The sequence below is a fragment of the Artibeus jamaicensis genome, unplaced genomic scaffold, assembly GCF_021234435.1.
Source record: "Artibeus jamaicensis isolate MK-2021 breed Jamaican fruit bat unplaced genomic scaffold, CSHL_Jam_final contig_3176, whole genome shotgun sequence".
Lineage (NCBI taxonomy): Eukaryota > Metazoa > Chordata > Mammalia > Chiroptera > Phyllostomidae > Artibeus > Artibeus jamaicensis.
In genome coordinates, this window is record NW_026521740.1 from 3,493,277 (window position 1) to 3,514,549 (window position 21,273).

Sequence of the window (21,273 nt, forward strand, 5' to 3'; positions counted from 1 at the left end):
TCACCCATTATTGACTCAGCAAAGCCCTGAAGGAATTAAACATAGTGTAGGCAGGAAAGCCACCTGAAGTCTGTTAAGGATAGTATGGGATTAAATTCGAGAAAGCTGAGAAGTACCTGATGTTATTTCAGTTGAGTTATTACAGTTATTTCAGTTGAGTTATTACAGAGAACTTTCAATGAAGCAACATGATTTAGTGCATTTGTGAGTGCGGCAAGTCAGGGGAGCTTCGGGCAGGACCAGAATTGGTCCTTAGAGGGAGAGATGAGTTTCTAAACCAAGATTTGAAGGAGACAGGAAGGAGGCATCGGGAGAAGGCGAGGAATGGGGGCAGCGATGTAATGTAGGCAAGACAAAGACGCATGCGGATCTCAGGTTTGCTCGAAGTGTTGCAGAACTAAACTCTCCGCGTGGTGGAAGGCACCCAGTGTGCAAGTCTAGTGAACAGCCATCCCCAGGCTCTCCTGTGAAATGGACTGTCCTTGTGAATAGGCAGCCGTTATTGACTAACTTCCCCAGAAAAGATGGTCCTCGTGAACACCACCAATTGAATCATGTCTTCAAATAGTATGGCCATCAAATATATATATATATAATTTGGCTGAATTCATTACCTCCTGGATTGAAGGAAGAGTTAGTTTTTTCCTAATGTGTGTTGTTAATACTATCAGCCAATCAGTCACATTCTCTGAATAGACATAATGTGTAAAGCATTATGCTTGATGCGATATAAAATTTGACACAAAAGGAGTTCTTAATACAGTCAGGGAAGCGTACCGTGTGTGTGTGCACGCGCCCTCCGGAGTCACCACGGAGGAAACACAGGCCTGGGCCGCACGGCACACACCCCCGTAACTGGTGGAGTTCAGGACGACGGAACGTCCTCCCGAGGGCCGGCCGACTGTTTGCACACTGTGTGTTCGTTATCAACCCGGCAGGGATTGTCATTCCCAGATGTCACTGAGCGAACCTTCCCCTCCTGCCGGAACCCAGAAGCTGGATTCTTTGGGGTATAACTTTAGAATTTAAAACTTTGGGCAGAAAGAGAAAAGCTCCTTCAGTGATATGCCTTGAAGGCAGCAGAAAAGATCTCAAGGGTTGGTGTGAAAGAGGAACAGTGTGACCGACTCTCACCAAGGGCTTGAGTCCCATGTGGGGACTTATGCTAGAGGCTAATCTTAAAGAAGTATTTAAAGAATAATAGGCTTGTGCCCCACATCAAAAAACTGGCAAGTCGATGTCTATTGTATTTGTGTGTTTTATGTTAAAACGGGAGGCGTGCGTGACTTGTGTTGTTCTCAGCCCTAACTGCCCTTTTGTGGTTAAGTGGCCTCCTCGTTCAGACCAGGTGAGGAGAATCACTGCTTCGCTTGGGGAGACGTGATGTGTGAACAGAAAGGCAGACACAGAGTAGCCTCTGATAAATGTTGAATCATCAGCTACAATGAAGTTCAGATGCAGGCGGGGTCAACTTGGGCTACAGTGGCAGACGGATGTGGGCTTCATGGCTGAGGGAGAATAGGAGAAGTCTCGCTGATGACCTACGGTGACCTGGCCATTATGTATGTGGAGTGACGGGGATGTCGAATAAAGCGGGAGGCTGAAGTCCTCACATCCCACTGACTAGGACACGACATGAGAAAAAGCAAATAATAAAATGCGATGCGTTCTACTATTAAAAGCCCTTCTTGGTCATCCAATAATGGGAGGATACATCCAGTGAACACTTAGTCTTGTCTTAACACTGTCTTAGGTTTTTTGTTGTGCTCCATTTTTAAAGAACTGTCACTCAGCCCTTTGGACCAGAACTGTATTTTAATTTCAGTCAGTCACTATTAGAAAAATATGGACATGACTACATGAATAAACATTCAGATATCTTCAATTCCCATAATGAGAGACAAATACTATTTTTCCTTCCACTACGCATGACCTTGTAAGAGTTTCATATTCTTAGATATGAATTTTTGAAAAGTGAATTTTAACCTTTGTCTTTTCAAAACTTTTTCTTGGGTTTACAAATCGCAAAACTTGTTTCTTTTCTTTTCTTGTTTTTGAGTCTGCCCTCTGGTTGTACCGCTGTTCGGAAAGGTCTGGGGAAGTTACTGTGAAACAGGAAGCTGCCCGACTGTACCAGCAAAGCTTGGGAAAACCTTACAGTAGTAGAAAGTAGCTTGTTCTTCCGTGCATTGCACTTCCTGTTAAAGGCTTTACAGAGGCTCCCTGAGCTGAGAAAATTACTGGGTTCCGACCACAGTGGGACAGAGCACAAGTCCTCTTCTGTTTGACAGGACTTGAGTTGTCCTGAGAGCGAGTTCCCCTGTGGGGACAAAGGTAACCGTGAGTCCAGTCAGTGCCGTGTGGTCTGTCCTTGCCCCATGGCAGTGTGTGTAATGCGCTGATCAGTCCCTTTCTGGAGACCTTCTGCTTTGTGAAATTCCAGGTAGGGCTCATGCTCACGGGTCAAGGCTGGTGTCAGCCCCGATGGTGCGCATTCACGTTTGTCCTCACCGTAACTTCACCAGGGTGACTAGCGCCACCCTGAGTTATCATAGGAGTGGCAAGTGTACCTGGACAGTGCACCGTGGCTTGGCTTTCACCTTCGTCTGACCTCAAGTGTTGCTCACTCTGGTGCGCAGGGGCCAAGCAGCCGCACCTGTATGTCACTGTCACCATGTGTATCACTGTCACCGTGTGTCTCGCTCCTTCTGTTTATATGGTGTATGTCTGCATCAGTCTGCCTCTGTTTACTTTCTCATTTGTAGAAAACACTGAAAACCACTCTGAGACGCCGGCAGCTCCTGCTTCACCTCCCTCAACTCTTCCTAAGCCTAAGCCCAAACCTAAGCCCCCCAAAACACCTGTGCCTCCAAAAGGGGCTGCTGCTGGGGCCAGCCCCAAGGGTGACGAAGTGCCTCCTATTAAAAAAAATACCAAGGCTCCTGGTAAGCAGGCCCCCATCCCTCCACCCAAGCCAACAAGCCGAAACACAACCCGAGAGGCCGGTGAGTATGCCCCGGTGGGGTTGAGTCTAGGGTGCTTGGCTCTGGGTGGGGCTAATTTTCTAGGAATGAGGGCCTTTTTGATGTCTCCTGGGTTGGGATAGGACACCAGTGGATTTGGCGTTGACACAGGGAATGCCCAGGAGATTCCTTTGTTGTGATCTCTATCAGAAGAAAGTCACCCAGGTGACCAGTTGACCTCATTAGTTTGGGGGTGAACAGACCTCTTTCGTCCTGAGGAGCCACTCTCTGCACGAGAAGCATTAGAGGGAAAGAAGGAGCAGTGTTCTTGGTGAACAGCGATGATTTAGACATCAACACGCCTTCTGCCTGTTGCAGTGGATGGGTGGATTTTTGGCGTGGGTTTTCTTTCAACATGTCATAAGTTTGCACATAAGAGTATGACACATATCTTTGACATACTTGCTGTATCGCAATGTCTTAAGTCTGTCCACATGCCTAGTCATTTCTCTATTCATAACGGACAAAAGTTGGTTCAGCTCCTGCCCATCACTCCTTGTTGCTCCTTGTTGAGTTGTTACTGTTTCAGCAGAGTTGAAAGTTACATGCTCAGGGCTCTCAGAGGACCTCAGTTTGTTGGAAGGAAAACATCCTAGGGGTGTGGTTACCAGTCGCCACTACAAATCACCAGGACTGCTTGGTGATGTGCAATATCTGCTTTCCTTTCAAATCAGATACGTTGAACCCAGAGCACGTTCCTAGTGAAGTGGAGTGAAGAAACCTGCCATGCCATCCAGTTTTTAAAAGATGTTAATGAAGCACACTTGCTGGATGGTTCTGTTCCTATTAACACATGCACAGAGATCCTCCTGTGTAATAGCAAACCTTATTTTCCCTCAAATCAGCAGCAGCTTTCTCACAATTGGCTGCTGGGATTTGTCTTGGTGTTGATCTTTTTTTCCCTTTGTAATCCACAACCCATAAAGCTCAAATTTTAGGGAACAGCTTAGATGCCAGTATGACAGACCTCTGGATGTAAATAGATGTCTCTCCCCTGTGTCTCTGTCTTCTGCCTTTGACCTTACATGTCTGGGTCTCTTCTAATGAGGACTGATGGGAAATGTCTCCGACCGCTGTGCCAACACTGTGCTCAGGCCATTTCCTCGGGGAGCAGCTGCTTTTTCATGCCAGTGTCCACTCCCGTGGGTGTCTCTGTCCTTCCCAGACAGCCAAGCGTACCCCAGGACCAGTGCTTGAAGTGAGGCAGCCTCTGATCCCCTTCTTTAAGAAAAGCCCCAAGCTGCCGCCCTGTCCGTAGGAATTGAGACGTGGCTCCTCGCACCTTCCTGGTGCCCCCACGTGGCCACAGCTCGCTGTCGGCTCAATGTGGACGCTACCTGCCTGCTCTCCAGAGGGAGCTGATTAATGCCAGGGCAGGGGACAACTTTTACGACAGATTTTTGATTTATTTCCAGATATTTTACTTGGAGATTGTTTTTTACTCTCAATGAGCTTATTTGAATTTTTATACATTTATTGTTTCATATTCACATTAAACACATCTCTGTACATACAAGCAAAGCAGCATAGTACCAACCAAGTTCAAACACCCAGCTGAGTTCATTGACACTAAGCCACAAAATGGATTCTTAACAAACAACCTCCTGACTCCGCCCTCCCACATCTACCAATGTTCACAGATGCACGCTGTTCCTAGGAGCATTGTATAGTCCCGTCATTCACTGTGTTACGAGGCCCGACTGGTCCCGTGTGCATAAGAATGTTGCTGTTCGTGGGTTGCACTGCAGTGCACTAACAGGCCCATCGTACAAGGGTCTTATGTGAAGAACGCACAGACAAAGTCAAGGGGGGTAGGATGGAGGGTGGGGGGTGGGCATGGGTGGGGGGGGTAGTGTGGGAAAACGGAGACACCTGTAAAAAGAAAAAAATAAAAGGTAATGATGAAAAAACACATATTGTTAACACTCCATGAGAATCCAACTGATATTCCCTTTGTAACCATTTAGAACTTTCTACATGGTAACATTTCATTTGAATCATGTCGACCTTGTGGAAAGTTATTGCAAATGCTGCTCTTGATTTTCAGATCCTTGAAGTTCTTTAACAGGAGTATCAGTTAAGATTCTTCCTCGTCACTTAATGACTGTACACCTTCAGTGGAGCAGATACGGCTTTGCCAGGAAAACAAGGCGGAATGTCCTATTTTTTTCCTTCCTCACATAGCGATATGCATTGTGTTAACAACAAAAGTAGTTTACTGGGGAGGGATGACATTTCTTCTGTAGTCACAATCTTAACTCAAAATGCCTTAAGCAACATCGTTGATTTCCGCAAAGTGATGTCATTTTAGAAGAAAATCCAATATGGTTTTGGGTCTGCTCTCTGGGCATTAAAAAAGTTGTTGTTGTTGTTTTTCTTAAGTCAGGCTAAAATTAAGTTTGCTATTCGAAAAGAAAGAATTTTTTTCAAAACAATTTTTTGGAATTGATGTGTGGAAGAGATTATGTTCAATTTCCCCAAGAAAATAATTAAACATGTTTAGACATCCAGTCCTTAGCATCTTGGTTGTGAAAAATAAATGTAGAATGGACTTACGTGGTAGGAGTCTGCTTAATATGTCTGTCATGTAGGCAAGTGAAGATTGTTGACTTCAAAAAAATAGTATTAACCCCGGGCAGCCAGCCACTGGCAGCCCGTTCCTGGAACCAGAGTCTAGAAAGAACTAACCAGGGAAAAAATAGCATTAACAGGCCCAGACGTGGAGGAGGGTCATTCTGGTTATTGTGTAGATATAAAATAATAAAGCCCCAAGCTACAGAGATTTTTTTAAGCCTGGACCGTGTCACCAAGTGAGACTAGCTTCTCATAGTGTCTCCGAGTTGGTGAAGTCTTGCAGCTGCTGTCTAGTCCTTTATTTGTCCTTCATCTCTTGCCCCTCCCAATTGACTTCATTATGGTTATAATGAGAGGTAAGTTACAATAACATGTGTGCAATGCAGATGGGCTTCACAACACTAATAGGCTATTTTGTGATGTCTCCGTGGAAGATGGTTTACCCCTCATGGAAAAAGAAAGGAACATACAACATTATATCAGAAAAAGCAATTAGGAGAAATGTATAGGCCATAATGGTCATGAAACCTACATGTGTTCTCATTGGAGTTTGAAAGTGTTTTCTGAGATGATACAGAGAAAAGGTGAGCTAACCAGTGTTTGGTGAGAGGCAGTCAGAAGATCTGACAGTGATACTCCTTTCCTTCAGATTAGTCAAATAGTACCACTTAGACATTTTTCTTCAGAAAAGAGATTTTTCTGCCTTGCAATATTGTGCAGGGACTTGCCTTTTCTTTGTGGCCACGTGCTTGCAATCTGCCCCACCCACTGCCGGTGGAGGTACAGGCCAGCTTGGCGGGCTTCTCCCAGGAGCCGTGCTGAGAGCTGGGTGAGAGCTCATGCTCTTGGCAGTAAGATGAGTACATTCACTTTTGGCCCAGAAAGGAGCTGGTGGTATCTACCCCATCCTCTGAATGTGGGCCATGCTGTGCCCCAGAAGACTCTGTAGGACATGTATAACTTGTGAGGAGCTCAACCTTGTACTGTCCCCAGGATAATGGCCCTACTTTGGAGCATGTGGGGCCTTTTTTCAGGTGACCCATAGGACAAGGAGCTGAGGGTCTTTCATTGGCTGGCCCAGGTAAAGCCCAGAGGAGAAGGAGACAGAGGACTCTCGCCCCTTCGGGTTTTGCCTCAAATATCACACGGTCCCTCTTGGATTGGAGACAGGGAGGAGGCAAAAAACAAAGCCATTATTATTATTGGCCTATTTTGTTTTGTTCACTTATTCAACATGTTGAAAAGTGTTAAAGGGAACGTTTGCAATTGACGATTGCAACTTGGTTAGTTTAGCCTGAAAGTGTCATCTTCTTTGACTTTTAATACAAACTCTCTCTGTTTTAGCTGGTTCCTCTCATTCAAAAAAAACAACTGGCTCCAAAGCCTCAGCTTCGCCATCTACTTCCTCCACCTCATCTTGTCGAAAAACTTCGAAGGAGACAGTTTCCAGCAAAACAGGGACCGTGGGAATCACAAAGGGCAAGAAAAGAACTGGCAAACAGCCAACATCTCAGCCATCCTCAGATGCGACCGCAACTGGTACGTCCGACCTTAAAGGAGAGCCTTTGGAGACCAAGGTGGAGGCTGAGCAGACTGTCCCTGGGACCGAGGAGCTGGCCACAGGCAAACCCAAGTCTGCAGTCCCTCCACCCCCAATGGCTCCTCCACCTCTTCCCCCCGCCCCTCACCTTGTCCTGGAGGAACAGTGCATGTTTGCCTCAGACACTCCAGTTGTCCTGGTCAGCAACGCAGCCGACCTGCCCGTCCCTGCCTTAGACCCAAGTCAGCTTCTCTGGACTGAAGAGCCGACAAACAGAACCACTGTCCACTCAGGCACTGGCTTAAGTGTTAGCCGAGAAAATGCAAAATGGTGAGTCGGGGCGCAGACCCCACATTCCGACTGCATTCCGTGGGAGGCCGGGCACCAAAGACCACTGAGCCGTTCTATTGGAAATGAAGGAAACTACTTTGCTTTCTTCTCTAATTAAATCTAGTGATGGTTAGATGCACACCCATGTCACCCAGTCATTGGTTTTTCATACCCTGCCCCGGGAATGCCACGGGCTGCTGGACACAATGACATTGGTCCTACGGACAGATATACTTCAGATCTGTGCCTTCCAAGTGCATTTAAAACCTGCCTCATCCCTGCTCCACAGTCCTTTCTCTTTTTCCCAAACAGTCCCCTTCTCTTTTCTTGCAGTGGTTATTTTAAATCTTGACCACTTGTGTAGGTTGCTCACCCACTGCTGCCTCCCTTCATTTCAACAAGTTGTTTAGCCTTCCCCTTCTCCAAGAAAATAATCAGGAGAGAACTGTATCAAGTTCCAGCTCCTCTTCCTCCAACTTCAGAGTGGCTCCATTTCTTGCTTCCTTAATTCCCCACCCAACTTAAATATTCTCCTCTCTGTGAAGCCTAAGGATGCTCATGCAGACAGAAATACTTATTACATCTTCTCTGCCGTGAGAGCCCTTTCTCCTGCCTGAGGGACGGAATTAACCAACAGGTCATATTTACCGCTGTATCCCCAGCAACCAGTATGGAAGCTGGTATGCCACAGTCACGCGGTCATCTAGTGCCCGAGCCCAAACAATTCCAATTCATCCCAGGTTTTTCATTCTCCTCTGTTCACTGCATCTAGTTACAGACTCCTGCATGTTGTATATTTTCTACTTAAAGGTAAGTAAGCCACGTTAGCTGCTCTGTCCTTGGGTATGGAGGGAGGGCCGTCACAGGATGGACACCATGGCCAATCTGTGCAGGCAAGGCTTAGCCCTCTCAAATCCGGCCTCTCTTTTGTTTCTAAGAATAAAATCAAATTCAGTCTTCAAATCACTTAATTTACTGTTTCCTTTTTCAAAAAAATTTAATATGAATCATGTTTAAAAAATTTTGGTCATTTATTTAAGTTGCTTTGGAGTAATAGACTAAAATGTTAACTTGCTTCAATTACTGATATTAATAACTTTCGTTTATTGAATGCTTATTTTATATCAGAAACTGCCCATTATTTAATTCATTAAAGTCTTCCCTGAACTATTCCTGTTGAATGGGTGAGGAAACCGGAGCTGGGAGAAGTCAGGTAGTTCTCCCGGGTTGCCCAGGCAGCGAGGGGCAGACCTAGAGCTACACACCACACGGCACGCCCTAAGCAACTGTGTCAGTTTCCAAAGTAATTGCTCCCATTTCTGCTATTTTGTGTATGTGTGTTCATTGCTTGCTTTTTTTTTTTGGTGGTGGTTTGGTTTTTATCATCTTGAGCACTATCATTTGAAGGAAAGCCAAGAGAAGATAAATGATGTTAAATTGCAAATTACTTTATTTGCTTGACACTTGAATAAATGCTATGGGAAAAGATAATATTGAAATGAATGGTGTGGTGTGCCTAACACTTCCAGCACTTCGCAAGTGTCTTCATTTATTTATAGTGAGTGTTTTCCAGCATTGCAACCAGTTCCAACCTTTAGACCTAAACAGACGTTCTTTCAGCATCCATTTTTGCTTGCTTTCTGTGTGCTGGGCAGGGTACCAAGCACCGAAGCTGCTAAAGTGAGCAAAACACTTTAGTTAACGTTATTTCTTACCAAAATAATGTCTGACATGACCCGGAAGTATAAATATTTAACATAGGCCTGTATTTAGGGAAATAACTTGAGAACATGGCTTTATTTTTCAATATACTGGAGAACAAAGTACAGCATGTGAAGTGATTCCTTAAATAGTCTTAAGCACAGAGGGAGCCAGCATCTGAAGGTGATCTGACTGTCCCGTCCACTTCCACAGACATTTAGGGACAACACCGTATTGTGCTAAACATCATGCTGGAGGCCTAATATCAGTCTTCAGCCCAAGTATTCGCAGGACCGTCAGACAAAAGAGCTGGGCATCTGCTCTCCATTCCCTGGGACTGTGATCAGAGAGCAAGCTTAGGACGTAATTAGAAGACATCGAGGTTTTATAATAGACTTTCCTGTCACTCAGGGTAACTAGCATGCTTTCCTAGAAGAGAGTATAAAGATTTTCTTCTCTGTATATGCTTCAAAATAAAGAAGTTAAATTACAGTTCATCCCACAGGGACGGTTTGCATTTGCTCTTAAGTTAATGAGCCTGAAATAAGTAGTCTCTCAAATTTCCATCCAAATTCTTTCTTCTGTTTTTTTTTTTTAAAGTGGATATCTGAATTAGAATTTCTGGCTCTCAGTCACTTGTTTTACTTAAGAACTTTCCACCAGTTATGTTTAGTCAACGAATGTGTGAAAATCCTGTCATCTTTTGAAGAGGCTTCTGTTTGGAGTCCCAGTATCAGAACTTTAAAGACAACACATGGCCGTGTGTAAAAATATCAGCCTCTGTTCACATATTACAGGGTAGTAGCTGTTCGGTAGATTTCTATTCACTGGCAGCTTCATCGGTAACGTGTACATCTGGTATAATTGAAGGCAGAAACTAATAAGCCCATCTGGAGCCCATATTCAAAAGGCACTTGAATCTTTGTAATCCATTCCACAAACATTGGTGGAGTGGACTGTATTGTCCAGTGTGCCCAGGGACATTCGAGAAATACAAGACCCAACCTGTAAGCTGATCGATATCAATTTGAAGCATAATATTTAATATTAAATATAACCCATAATGTAATATCAATATAACTTATAATATGAAGAGTAGACAAATTGTAATATAGTGTAACATGTAATAAGTAGACTGAGAGACTTACGTCTGGCTTTCAGCATAGACTTGCTGCCAAGGCTAGGAAGCGGACTCATTGCCTTCCTTACAGTGTAGGGCAGTTGTAAGTTGTAAATGTATGCAGAAGTCCTTGAAAACTGTAGACTGTTATCAAAGTGAGGTTAGAGTAACCATTGATACCATAATAAAGTGGTGAGTCAGGGCATGAACAAATACCCGGGCTCGTTCCCGAAGATTCCGTGTTCTACTCTTCAGAGTGTGTTATTAATTGGCACATCTTCTCAACATGCTGTGGTCACCCACGGTGGCTACCAAGAATGGCCCCCAGTGGCGATCAACTAGAAATTCAGACTGTGGGAAAGTTTTCCCATAAAATGGATCTTCTCTCATTTAAAAATGAGATTACACGTAGAAACAGTATGGTGATTCTAACTAGAATTACCACATGATCCTGTAACTCCCCTTCTGTGTCTGTTGCCCAAAAATTGAAAGCAGGAACTCAAACAGAACATCAGTCACAACAACCAAAAGGCAGAAACAAACCAAATGCTCGTCGACTGATAAATGGATAAACAAAACGTGGCCTGTGCACACAGTGGAGTATCAGCCTTAAAAAGGAAGGAAATTCTGACCCGTGCTACAGCATGGGTGAGGCTTGAAGACACACTAGGTGAGGTAGGTCAGACACGAAAGGACAAATGTATAGTTTCAATCATATGAAGCACCTAGAAGAGTAAAATTCATAGACACGGAAAGTAGAACGGTAGCTGCCAGGGGCCAGGTGGAAAGGAGCAGGCAGTTACCGTTTGCTGGGCGTGGAGTTTGTGTTTGGGAAGACGAGGAAGTTCCGTAGACAGGTGGTGGCGTCTGTTGCACGGCAGTGTGAGTGTGCTCAGTGCCACTGAAGTGTGCCTTCCAAATGGCCTACAAGTTCAATGTTATTCCATGCATATTTTACACAGTAAAAATGACATTTTATATTTTCCTCTCTGAAAACAGGTTTTCTGGTTGTAGGATTTTTCTAATGTGAAAAATAGGGAATTTTGAAACCACTTGGGCTTATGACCACAACAATTTTCAATACCTTGGATTCTGACGAAGTGGCTGTTTTAATTACACAAAGAGCTGCTTTCGTCTTTCTTAGAACAGCAAGTGCATGTTTTGCACTAGCTGGTCTTTCAGAAGTGTGGCATCCAAATTTGGATTCTTCTGCTTGTATCAGAGAGCACTGTGAGGACCTTTTGTGTCTTAAAATGAAGTCTACATTGTTTTCTATATAACATTTTTTGTGTAAAGTATGTATTTTAGACTAGTCTGTGCAAAGTTGCAAGCTTTGCATGTTTATAGTAACTAGATCCATTTTTAAATTCTACTGTTCAGCTGCAGTTGACATTCAGTATTTTATTAGTGTCAGGTGCACGGCAGGGTGGGGAGACGACCATGTACTTGACAACGTGGCTCCCCTGGTAGTTCAGGTGCCCACCCGCCCCACACATAGTTATTACAATATTATTGACTAGATTTCCGTGCTGTACTTTGCATCCCCATGACTGTTCCGTAACCACCAATTTGTACTTCCTCATCCCTTCACCTGTTCCCCTAAACCCCTCCCCTCTGGCAACCATCAGTCTGTGTTCTCTGTAGCTGTGAGTCTGTTTCTCTTTTGTTTGTTCATTTACTTTGTTTTTTAGATTCCACATGTAAGTGGAATCATATGATATTTGTCTTTGTCTTATTGACTTATTTTATTTAACATAATATCCTCTAGGTCCATCCATGTTGTAAAAAGTAGGATTCCATTCTTACTTAGGGCTGAGTAATATCCCATTGTACATGTGTACCTTACACTGGGGGCTCTTACGAAGCTGAATAATAGAAAGTGATTGCATCCTTACCCATGACCGTCTTCTAAAGAGCCCGTTTATCTTCCACCCTTTCCACCTCATGTTAGTAATATAAGCCTGTGGCAGTAGGTTTATAAATGGAGAAGCGAAGCACAGAGAGGACACATGATTATTTTACTGTCGACACACTGGCTGAGATGAAAAGAGGGTTAACTCATATATCAATTAAAGATGTACTTTTCTGTGTCGCTACATTTCTAGGTGTTGGGCTGCAAAGCAACATGGGTCCTACTTGTCCAGGAACTGGGTTGGGACGGCAAGTAAATGGGGACTGAGGCTCGGCGTGGCCACTGCTCCAGTGGGGCCATCTCCAGGTCACCGTGGGAGCAGGCAGAAAGGGCAGGGAACCAGGCTGAAGGCCGGTGACAGACTCCTGACAGAGCCGAGGCTTTCACTGAGCCTGGAAGGACCAGTAGGAGTTAGAGGTCAAAGCAAAAGGATACGCTAGGTCAGCTTTTCGGGAGCATCTGGCCCATCATTCTTTCTGAACCCCCATTGCTGTGGGAAAATTAATCTTCAAAATATAGTTTTACCACATCTGTGTGCTGACTATATCAGACACCACTCAGTCAAACCTTTCCATTTTATGGGTGAAGAATCTAAAACTTTGAGAATCAAGTAATATATACTAGTCTTCCATTTCAGTGATTTAGCTGGCCTATGTCTGCTCTTTTTCCTTTTGCCAGCCTGAAGGATGCTCCTAAAACCAGCACTCCTTCTTCCTGTCCGGGCCGAGCCCCTGACATTGCTCTGCACTTCATGCCATCCCTGTGTTTCTGTGCCCCTGACAGTCTCACAACCAAAGACCAGCTGCTGGCCCCTGGGCTGATGGGAGAGTCTTCAGAGCCCTTCTGTGCCCTGGAGGACGAGGGCCAGAGGGAGTGCCGGGCCAGTGACTCAGACTCCGATGGGCCTGTCCTGTACACCGACGATGATGACGATGAAGAGGATGAAGATGAGGATGGCAGTGGGGAAAGTAAGACTCTTTTTCAGGAGGCAGGGAGGGAAGTGGGGGGTGGACAAAGCAGCTGCGTTTTGTCAAGAACAGAAGCCCCATCAGCATCCATACTTCTGATGTTCTCTTTCCCCTCGTCTTCCTTCCTCAAACTAGAAATGTGTGTATCCCAAGGCGTAGCTTTTGGTTACAGGCCTTTCCAAACAGTGTTTCCATGGGTGGTGAGAGGCACGTTCGTATTTGTCCAAAGAAGCAAAGCTTTCTAATGACAGGGGCTGTTCTCAGGATGGTCAGATAGCCCTTCCCGGGGACCTTCCTTGAGTAAAGAGCATCAGTGGCAGCTTCCCCGGATTACTCATTGGAGGTATTTTGAGAGTTTCCCTTATTTTTATGCTGGGGTTTAAAGACAGGGGAGGGAGGGAGGAATGAGGCAAAAATGACAAATCTTTTACAAATTAAAAACACTCATCCGCAATAAGTAAGCTAGTATGCATTCTAGTAAGAAATGGTAGTAAAGAAGGTAAAACCAACCATTTATGAGTAAATTAGGGAACTGGAAAGTAGGGTGGTTTTTTTTCGTCTTTTGAGCAGGATGACCTTGGAAGGATTCACTATACAGTTAAATTTATAGATTCTGAAAAGGTAGTAGCATATTAGTGATCAAACATCTGTTTGTCAAATTTCTTTCAGTTTGTACTGAACAACACCAAAAATTTTTATCCATCTGGCATTCACTGTCATCTGTACAGATGTCAGGGGTCTCTGGGTAATTTAGGATTAAAACTCGAGTATCAGAGGTAGACTTTTGCCAGCGTGGTTTCTGAGTCGAAGAAAAGGGGAGACAGGAATCGCCTGTACAGTATAAGTAAAGGGGCTACGTGGGTAAGACTTGGAAAGAAAAGAGAAAAGGGGGGCAAGCAGTAGTTTCCATGATGTGCCATCTCAGCAAAATAAACTTCACATGTCACTTTCCAAATGATGTGGTGGTACTTCCAAGTTTTCTGTGGTTCCCCAACATTTTTCAGAACATTTTAAAGAGTTTTTCAGTATTTCAAGGTGAACTATAGCCAACTCAAAACTATTTTCCCCTTAGGCTAATTAAAATTCCCCGAGCCCACATGGGCAAAGAATTTGGCCCTGGACTCAGGGGAAAGCCCATGCCACCTGTAACCTGAGCGCCCCTTGCTGAAAGCCTGTATCTCTGCCTTTCCACCATTTCTAATCCTCAGGTGCTCTGGCAAGTAAAATCCGACGACGGGATACTCTTGCTATCAAACTGGGCAACAGACCATCCAAAAAAGAACTAGAGGACAAGAACATCTTGCAGCGTACCTCTGAAGAAGAGAGGCAGGAAATCCGACAGCAGATTGGAACCAAGCTAGTCAGGTAATGCTGAAGTTCCAGTCCAGCACCGACCAATGCATACCTTGCAATCCATACCCCCTCCCGTGGAGTTTCGAACCTGAGGTCATTGTGAATGTCGTGTGTTAGGGCACACGTGGCCTATCAGGTCTTTTAAAGTTGGCCCCGGAGAGTGAACCACTCAAAGAACCCGCCCTTCCGTCCAGCTAGTCAGTGGCTCTGAGGTTGCCAAGGCCTGATCCAAGTGTTGACAGATTTTTTCTCTAAAAGACCAGTTCATAAATATTTTAGGCTTTGCTGGCCAGAAGGCCTCTGTTGCAGGGACTCAACAAAAGCAGCTGTAAACAATGCACAAACGAGTGTGGCCGCGTTCCACTGAAAGGTTTTCATCAAAGCGGGAGGCAGGTCTGGTTCAGGGACAAACTGGCACTCCTGCGATTTCCAGGCAGTTCTGTCCCGTGGGCCAGGAGACTGGAAGACAGTAGTTAGCGTCTATGGTAAGCTCCATCCAAGCCAGGCAACCTCAGCCCTGCTACCAAAACTTCCCTGTTTGAACTTCAAGTAATGGACATCTATCTACCTGACTTCTCTTCCTGCCTCCAGCTCTTGTATGATCTCTGCTTCTGCCACTAGTGACGTTGGAAGTCCGTTGAACTGGCAGTTTTAATAGAAATGAGTGCCAAAGCTCTCATTTTTGTGACCAGTTCAAATGTGTGTCAGTATTAGGTATTGTTCTGACTTCTCTCACAGCGGGGTGCACAAATTGGGAAAAGAGAACGGTCTGGAAGACCGGAGTGGGATTTGCGTGACCGCTGTGTAGGGGCAAAGGTCCAGGAGTCTTTACCTTTCACTCTCAGGGGAAGTCAAACACCCACCTTCAAGGTACCATTTTAATCAGTTATATCAGTAGTTGGAGGAGAAAAGATCATTCTAGAGGGAGGAGTCTCTACTACCAAGGGAGGGTGATGTGTTTGGGGGGTGACATAGGACGGGTGTTTGTACAGGATTCAGGGGTACATGGGTGTCACAACGTCTGGCTGGCAGGGACGGTCACTAGGCTTTTGTGCTCTCCATTACTAAAGTTAATTTCAAAGGCACTCTGATGAAGATTAAACTTTAAGAAAATTTTTAATAAGATATTTAAAATGTTACTAATTTTAATTCTCCTATCATTTCTGTCATAGCCATAAAAATTTAGAATTGATAGTATCTTTTTAAAAATGGCTTTTCATGTGTATTATTAGTTTGATTTGTACAAACTCAAACTACATCCAGAGGAAGTTTTTATTGGTGATAAACTTTCATAAGGGAAACAAGACCAAGAACAAAATAGGAAGGGTTCATAGGACATTCAGCTCTTATATACAAATAGCTACTAAGCACAGAGGAGCCTGGCTTGTCTTGAAGGCAGATAGGAAGGACCTACATATCCCAAGATAACCATGCTGGAAATTCATTTCAGGTCACAAAGGCAGCATTTCACTTAACATGCTATTCAGTATAGATTGATCATCTCCCAAGCTGATAGGAACTCAAGCAGCAGGCTTTTTTAGATCTGAATGACTATGTATGAATTAGCAAAAGGCTGAGCTGTTTCAACAGAGACCCAAACATGCAGTGGTCCAGACAAGGCACTTCCACGTTTCTTTCTTTTCTGCATGACGGCCCAGAGGTAGGTGGGCCGTCCAGCACGGCCAGGGGAATTACCTCCTGCAGTCAGCAAGGTACCCCGGGTTCTTCTGTCCTGTTGCTCTTCCATCCCCGTGGATATCCTCATCTACATGAGCCAAGTTGGCCCACTGACCACATTTAGGTTCTAGCCTGTGGGAGAAGTAAAGATAGAGAAGGGTCATTTTAAAGTAGTCATTTTAAAGGCAAAAAGTAGAAACTACAAACAGCGTTTCTGCTCACATCCCATTGCAAGAACTTGGCCATATAGCAACACCTCGCTGCTTAGGAGGCAGAAGGCTGTAGCTGGGGGAGTTGGGGTGGCGAGAGCGACCCCCAAAGCTCAGGGGTTCTGTGTCTAAAAGGAAGAGGGGTGATGGGGGTAGTTAACAGTCTCAGCCACACTCTCTAGTCTCCAAATTAACAGAAAGGACACTTTTGTAAGTGCAAAAAATGATTTTTGTTTCCCAACAAATGAAAAAATATAGCTTTGTGTGTCATTTTCTTTTGTGTCTCTGCTAAGGGGGTCTTGTTCATAACCTGTAGTATGTCTTTTTTGTCATCACAGGAGACTCAGCCAGAGGCCTACAACTGAAGAATTAGAGCAAAGAAATATCCTAAAACGTGAGTATCCAGTGCTCTGCAGTGATTCCTCATCTGACCATCAACGAGCTTCTTCCAGAGACAGTCCATTTATCCGTAGGAAACCTTAGTATATTTATTCACCAATGATTGAAATGGCCCATTCATATCACATTTATGTGTCATTATTTACATAGTTTTAAAAATAGTTTCTTGAAGTTTATATTTCATTTTATGGCTGTGAGCCTGATATCCCCCAGACCAGAGTCACAGTTGTGACAATTGTATTTAAGAAAGATGAAATATAGATGAAACATATTCCATGTATTCTTTCACCTGACTATTAAATAGAAGAAAATGCTATAGTCAGCTTGCAAATACATGTCAAAGAAAAGTCCAGAGACTCCACAAGGAAATGAACCAAACATTCCTGTATTATTAATAATAATGGAATCTGTTGCCAGGTTTAACAAATGACTCAATTTAAAACAGAATCATGGTAAAAGCAATTTTTCAATCCATTTCATTTCAATCCATTTCATTTTCCTTTGTTATGATAACTATTTCCCTCGAGTTGTTTATAATTTCTCAGCCCTTATGGAGCTCTCCATTCATTTTCCAACTTTAGTTTCCCATTTGATCTTTTCCTCTATTTTGTTTCACTTGATTTCTCACTCAACAGTCCAGTGATATTTAAATTATTAAGGTTCCTATGTTAAAGCTCCTTGTGCTGTAGTATCTCCATGTGGTTACTAACTACAGAGAGTTAAGGAATGAGTATTTTTTAATTGGGCTACTGTAGTTTTATCTATTACCCAGTTTCAAGAGAGCTTTTTGTTGTATGAAATATCAAAAAGCAGGCATGGGCAGAACCCTGGGTAGGAACACAGCAGTAATGAGCCACTGGCATGCAGTAAATCTCCTTCAACCAGGCCTGATGGGAGAGAAGGGTTTTAATAGCATAGTCATACCCCAGTTACAATTACTAAAACAGTTCAGCAGCAAGGACTGAAGAGAGGAATTGGAGCGTATGGGATTTTTTCCTTGGAATTTTTTGGTCTGGTTGTGTGTGACTCTAACTGGGATAGAATGCAGGAAAGGACTTAAGTGAACATCCATGTATACAAGAGCCAGTTTGGAGAGGGAAAATGACAGGGCTAGAAAAGGAAAGAAAATGTTTTAGCTTTTTGAAAGATGATGGAAGCAACATCTAATTAATAAAAGCAAACCAAAAAGGCTCAGATAATAGGTTCCCGGGAAATGTTTGAATTAACTTTTAGGTAAGCTCACATGCAGATCGGGAGCTCCTAAAACCCAGATTATTTTTATTGGATGCCTGCCGCAATACCTAGACAAAAAGGAGAAGCGGATTCCGGGTAATTTTTTCTTGCTCCCGTGGGACAAATAGCGCCAGACCACGCTGGTGTTTGGTTTTTTAAGGAACCGTATCATGGATCTAGAAGTTCATCGCACATTGATCTTAAGTGCTGTGTTGGCTTTTATCTGCCATTTCCTGGAGGTTTGGAAAAGAGTGAAATGCCAAAGTCAACTTCAGATTTAACTTCAGCCCTTATTTACTTCCTTTTTAGTTTGTTTAAGCATGCTTTTTCTGGAAACAAAAGACACATTTGCAGTCTGGAGAGGCCGATAACTGGCTGAAGATCTCCTGACATAATATTGTATGGCCAAGTGAAGCAGAAAAGAGACCCGGTGGAGGTCGCCCAGAGCACAGCTAGGACACTTTATTTTGCCCCTGCTTGCCTCTCAGTTCTTCTGTTTGTTTGTATGTCTCATTGCCAGCTTTTGTTCCAAAGCAGTATGACTGTCGATTTGGGGAAAAGTCTGTGTGACATGGTGTGGTTTTTAAGGACATTTACTATAACTAGGTCATCTTTTCTTGACAAATTAGGGAACAGATTCACAGAGTAAAACGTTCAGTAGTTCTCAAATTCAAGTCCATCACTAGTTTAATAAATGTAAGTCAGATGACAGTTAATGCTGATAAACTCTAATTGGCAACACAGGACAAATTTTATGTCTTAGTATCATTCCCAGTATCACAAGCTATTTCATTTATTTCTTTTCTATTTTAGCCCATCTAGCATTTTAAAATACATGTAAAGTTATATTTAGCAGTACACTTTAGAACCAGTTCTTTGAAATTGTTAAAATAGAAGGCAACTTTTGGTGCTCAAAAGGACAACTTTTGCTAATATTATCAGGAAAAGTGATATATATGTGGAGTACCTTTTTCAGGGTGGGGATAAAAGATAAAAACCCTCTCAAGCTATGTAGCTGTGATTGTAATCCCAACTGTATCTTCCTTAGGGAAAAGATGTATTTAGGCCATTGGGTTATGCATATAACATTTTATATGAAATTTTTTAATCATATAAAAAAGTTGAAAGAATTTTACACTGATCTGTCTATCATTTCTATTCTTCCACTGACATCTACTTTACCACATCTTGCTCTGTCGCAGGTCCATAGCTAAAAACCCCACACGGAAACATTTGTAAAAGAGACAAAAGAAAAACCTACAAAAATGGCCTTTTAAAATCTATTTTATCTGAGCTGATGCCTCAAGAATATAACACTCCAGTTGCTGGTGTTTCCGTGGGTTTCTTTGTTCTTTTAGCTCATCCACAAAATGCTCTGGGCAACACTCGCTCTCCAGGCAGCTTTCCTGGGGTGCCCACCCTGTGAAAGCTCCTGTATTGCTGCTGCATTTGTGGCAAATGCTTCCTGTGGCCGTTCCGAAGTGCCCACCCTGCTCTTCCCTGGTGAGAGTCACCGAGGGCGAGGTTTGTCAATGGGCCACATCACTTCCTTCCTGAATATTCCTCCAGCCTGTGTCAAGGAACCAGAAAGGTTTACATCCTACTTTATTATGAGTCCTCTAATAAATCCCAAAAAAGGAAGAAACATTAAAAAACCTTGGGGAGTTTTTTAAAACTAAGTTGAGGTTTAACCTTGACTCTTTTTAGGAGATTTTACAGTAACTGTTGAATGAGATTCAGAACAGTCGCTTTGACTTCCCCCCACCTCTAACCCTCTCCCTCTAACTTCATTAGAAGCATAATTTCAAATATAGCAAATGTAAGGAAGTCAGCTCCTAACGTTTAAAAAGAATTCCCGTATGGTAAAATCATGTTTATTTAACTCCCATAACTGTAACTGGCCTTTGAGAAAAAACTTAACTGGCTGTCATATAGATAGGTAATAGGCTTAAATAAGGCAAATTTTTAAAATATTCTACTCAAAGATATGACACTGTACATATTTTGTGAAAATTGGAGCATTTGTTTCAATTATATTAGAAATCCAATTTTTTGTCTTTGAAAAGTACCCTTAAAAATATAGCATAATCGTTGTAGAGGGATAATTGATTAAAATGTTTCAAAAGTTATGTGTTTTTATTATTAATATCATTGGAGGCCTGATCTTGTAAAACTCTTGTTTGAATGACATAAACTGTAAGTTTGGTGTTTGGATTGCACAGTCCGTACGTCTTATCCAACCCACCAAACGTAGTTATTGGACCCTGAGGATGCCTTTTAAGGGTACACACAGTATTTTCATAGGAAGAAATCTGAATTATAATCAAATTTGTTTGGCACTTTACAGACACTTAATAAAAGCCTACTACCTAGTTGTTTCTTGTCTTGCCTGGTGATTTCAGTTGATGTTCACTCTTTGTCTAAAAAAGTCAGACTAATCATTCTCTCTCTTATGAATTAAAATTATTATTTCAGAAGAATGTAGAAACTTTTCACTGTCAAGATAAGGAAAACGAATGGAGATTTAGGGTGTTCAACCAACAAATACAGATGTTGCAAATACTGAATGCTAATTGTTTATTAACAATAAAATAGTTTTCGTAGTAAGAAGTCTATTTGAATTTTTAAAATAAATATAATTATCTTTTCAGAGAGGAGATTTCTTGTTCACCCTTTCAGTTGAGCTTTTACAGTTTTTTTTCTCTAATAGAATTTGTAAGAGCACTTTCTAAAAGATAATCTTTTTTAAGTACTAAAACCCAATGAGTAAAATCTGTCTTCATTTATTGAACAAATGAGCTACAGCAAGTGACAGAGAGTAGTTCATCAAATAAGCAACCATTAAAACCTGAATGGTGTTTATTTCTTTAAAAGTTCTGGACATTTTTCTCTTAATCCTATCTGTTGGACAGCATTCATTTAAGTTGGCCATCAAATTATACTACTTGGCAAAGTACTAGAAAAAGAGAAGACTTTGGACAGTCAAAGTCATAAGAAAATAAATCATCTCCACCTATATACCCTGTAATCCCACTCAGAACATTTTGGTTCAAAAGTGGAGTCCAAAGAAGTGACTACTTTCTGTTTCTATAGAAACCAAAGCAGACAAATTGAGCATTTTAGTTGGATTTGATTGGAAATCAGCAAATCATACATGCATCACATGGTTCTAATTCACTCTTTTGATATGTCTCAGATTTTCATGTGAAGGCCAGATCCAGAAGCAAATTTTTA

General features: G+C 42.8%; 1 protein-coding gene across 4 annotated transcripts in view; it reads left to right on the forward strand.

Annotated features, from left to right (window-relative positions):
* The window catches only part of PHACTR2 (phosphatase and actin regulator 2), a 217,621-nt gene that overhangs the window by 173,893 nt on the left and 22,455 nt on the right, over positions 1–21,273 (forward strand). For 2 of the 4 annotated variants that reach the window (XM_053663427.1, XM_037144938.2), the window contains 5 exons: positions 2,766–3,005; positions 6,942–7,467; positions 12,984–13,168; positions 14,377–14,533; positions 16,746–16,801. In XM_053663427.1, the coding sequence (XP_053519402.1) occupies positions 2,766–3,005; positions 6,942–7,467; positions 12,984–13,168; positions 14,377–14,533; positions 16,746–16,801 (1,164 nt within the window). The remainder of the gene's footprint in view (positions 1–2,765; positions 3,006–6,941; positions 7,468–12,983; positions 13,169–14,376; positions 14,534–16,745; positions 16,802–21,273) is intronic. The other 2 variants (XM_053663428.1, XM_053663429.1) reach the window with 1 other exon arrangement.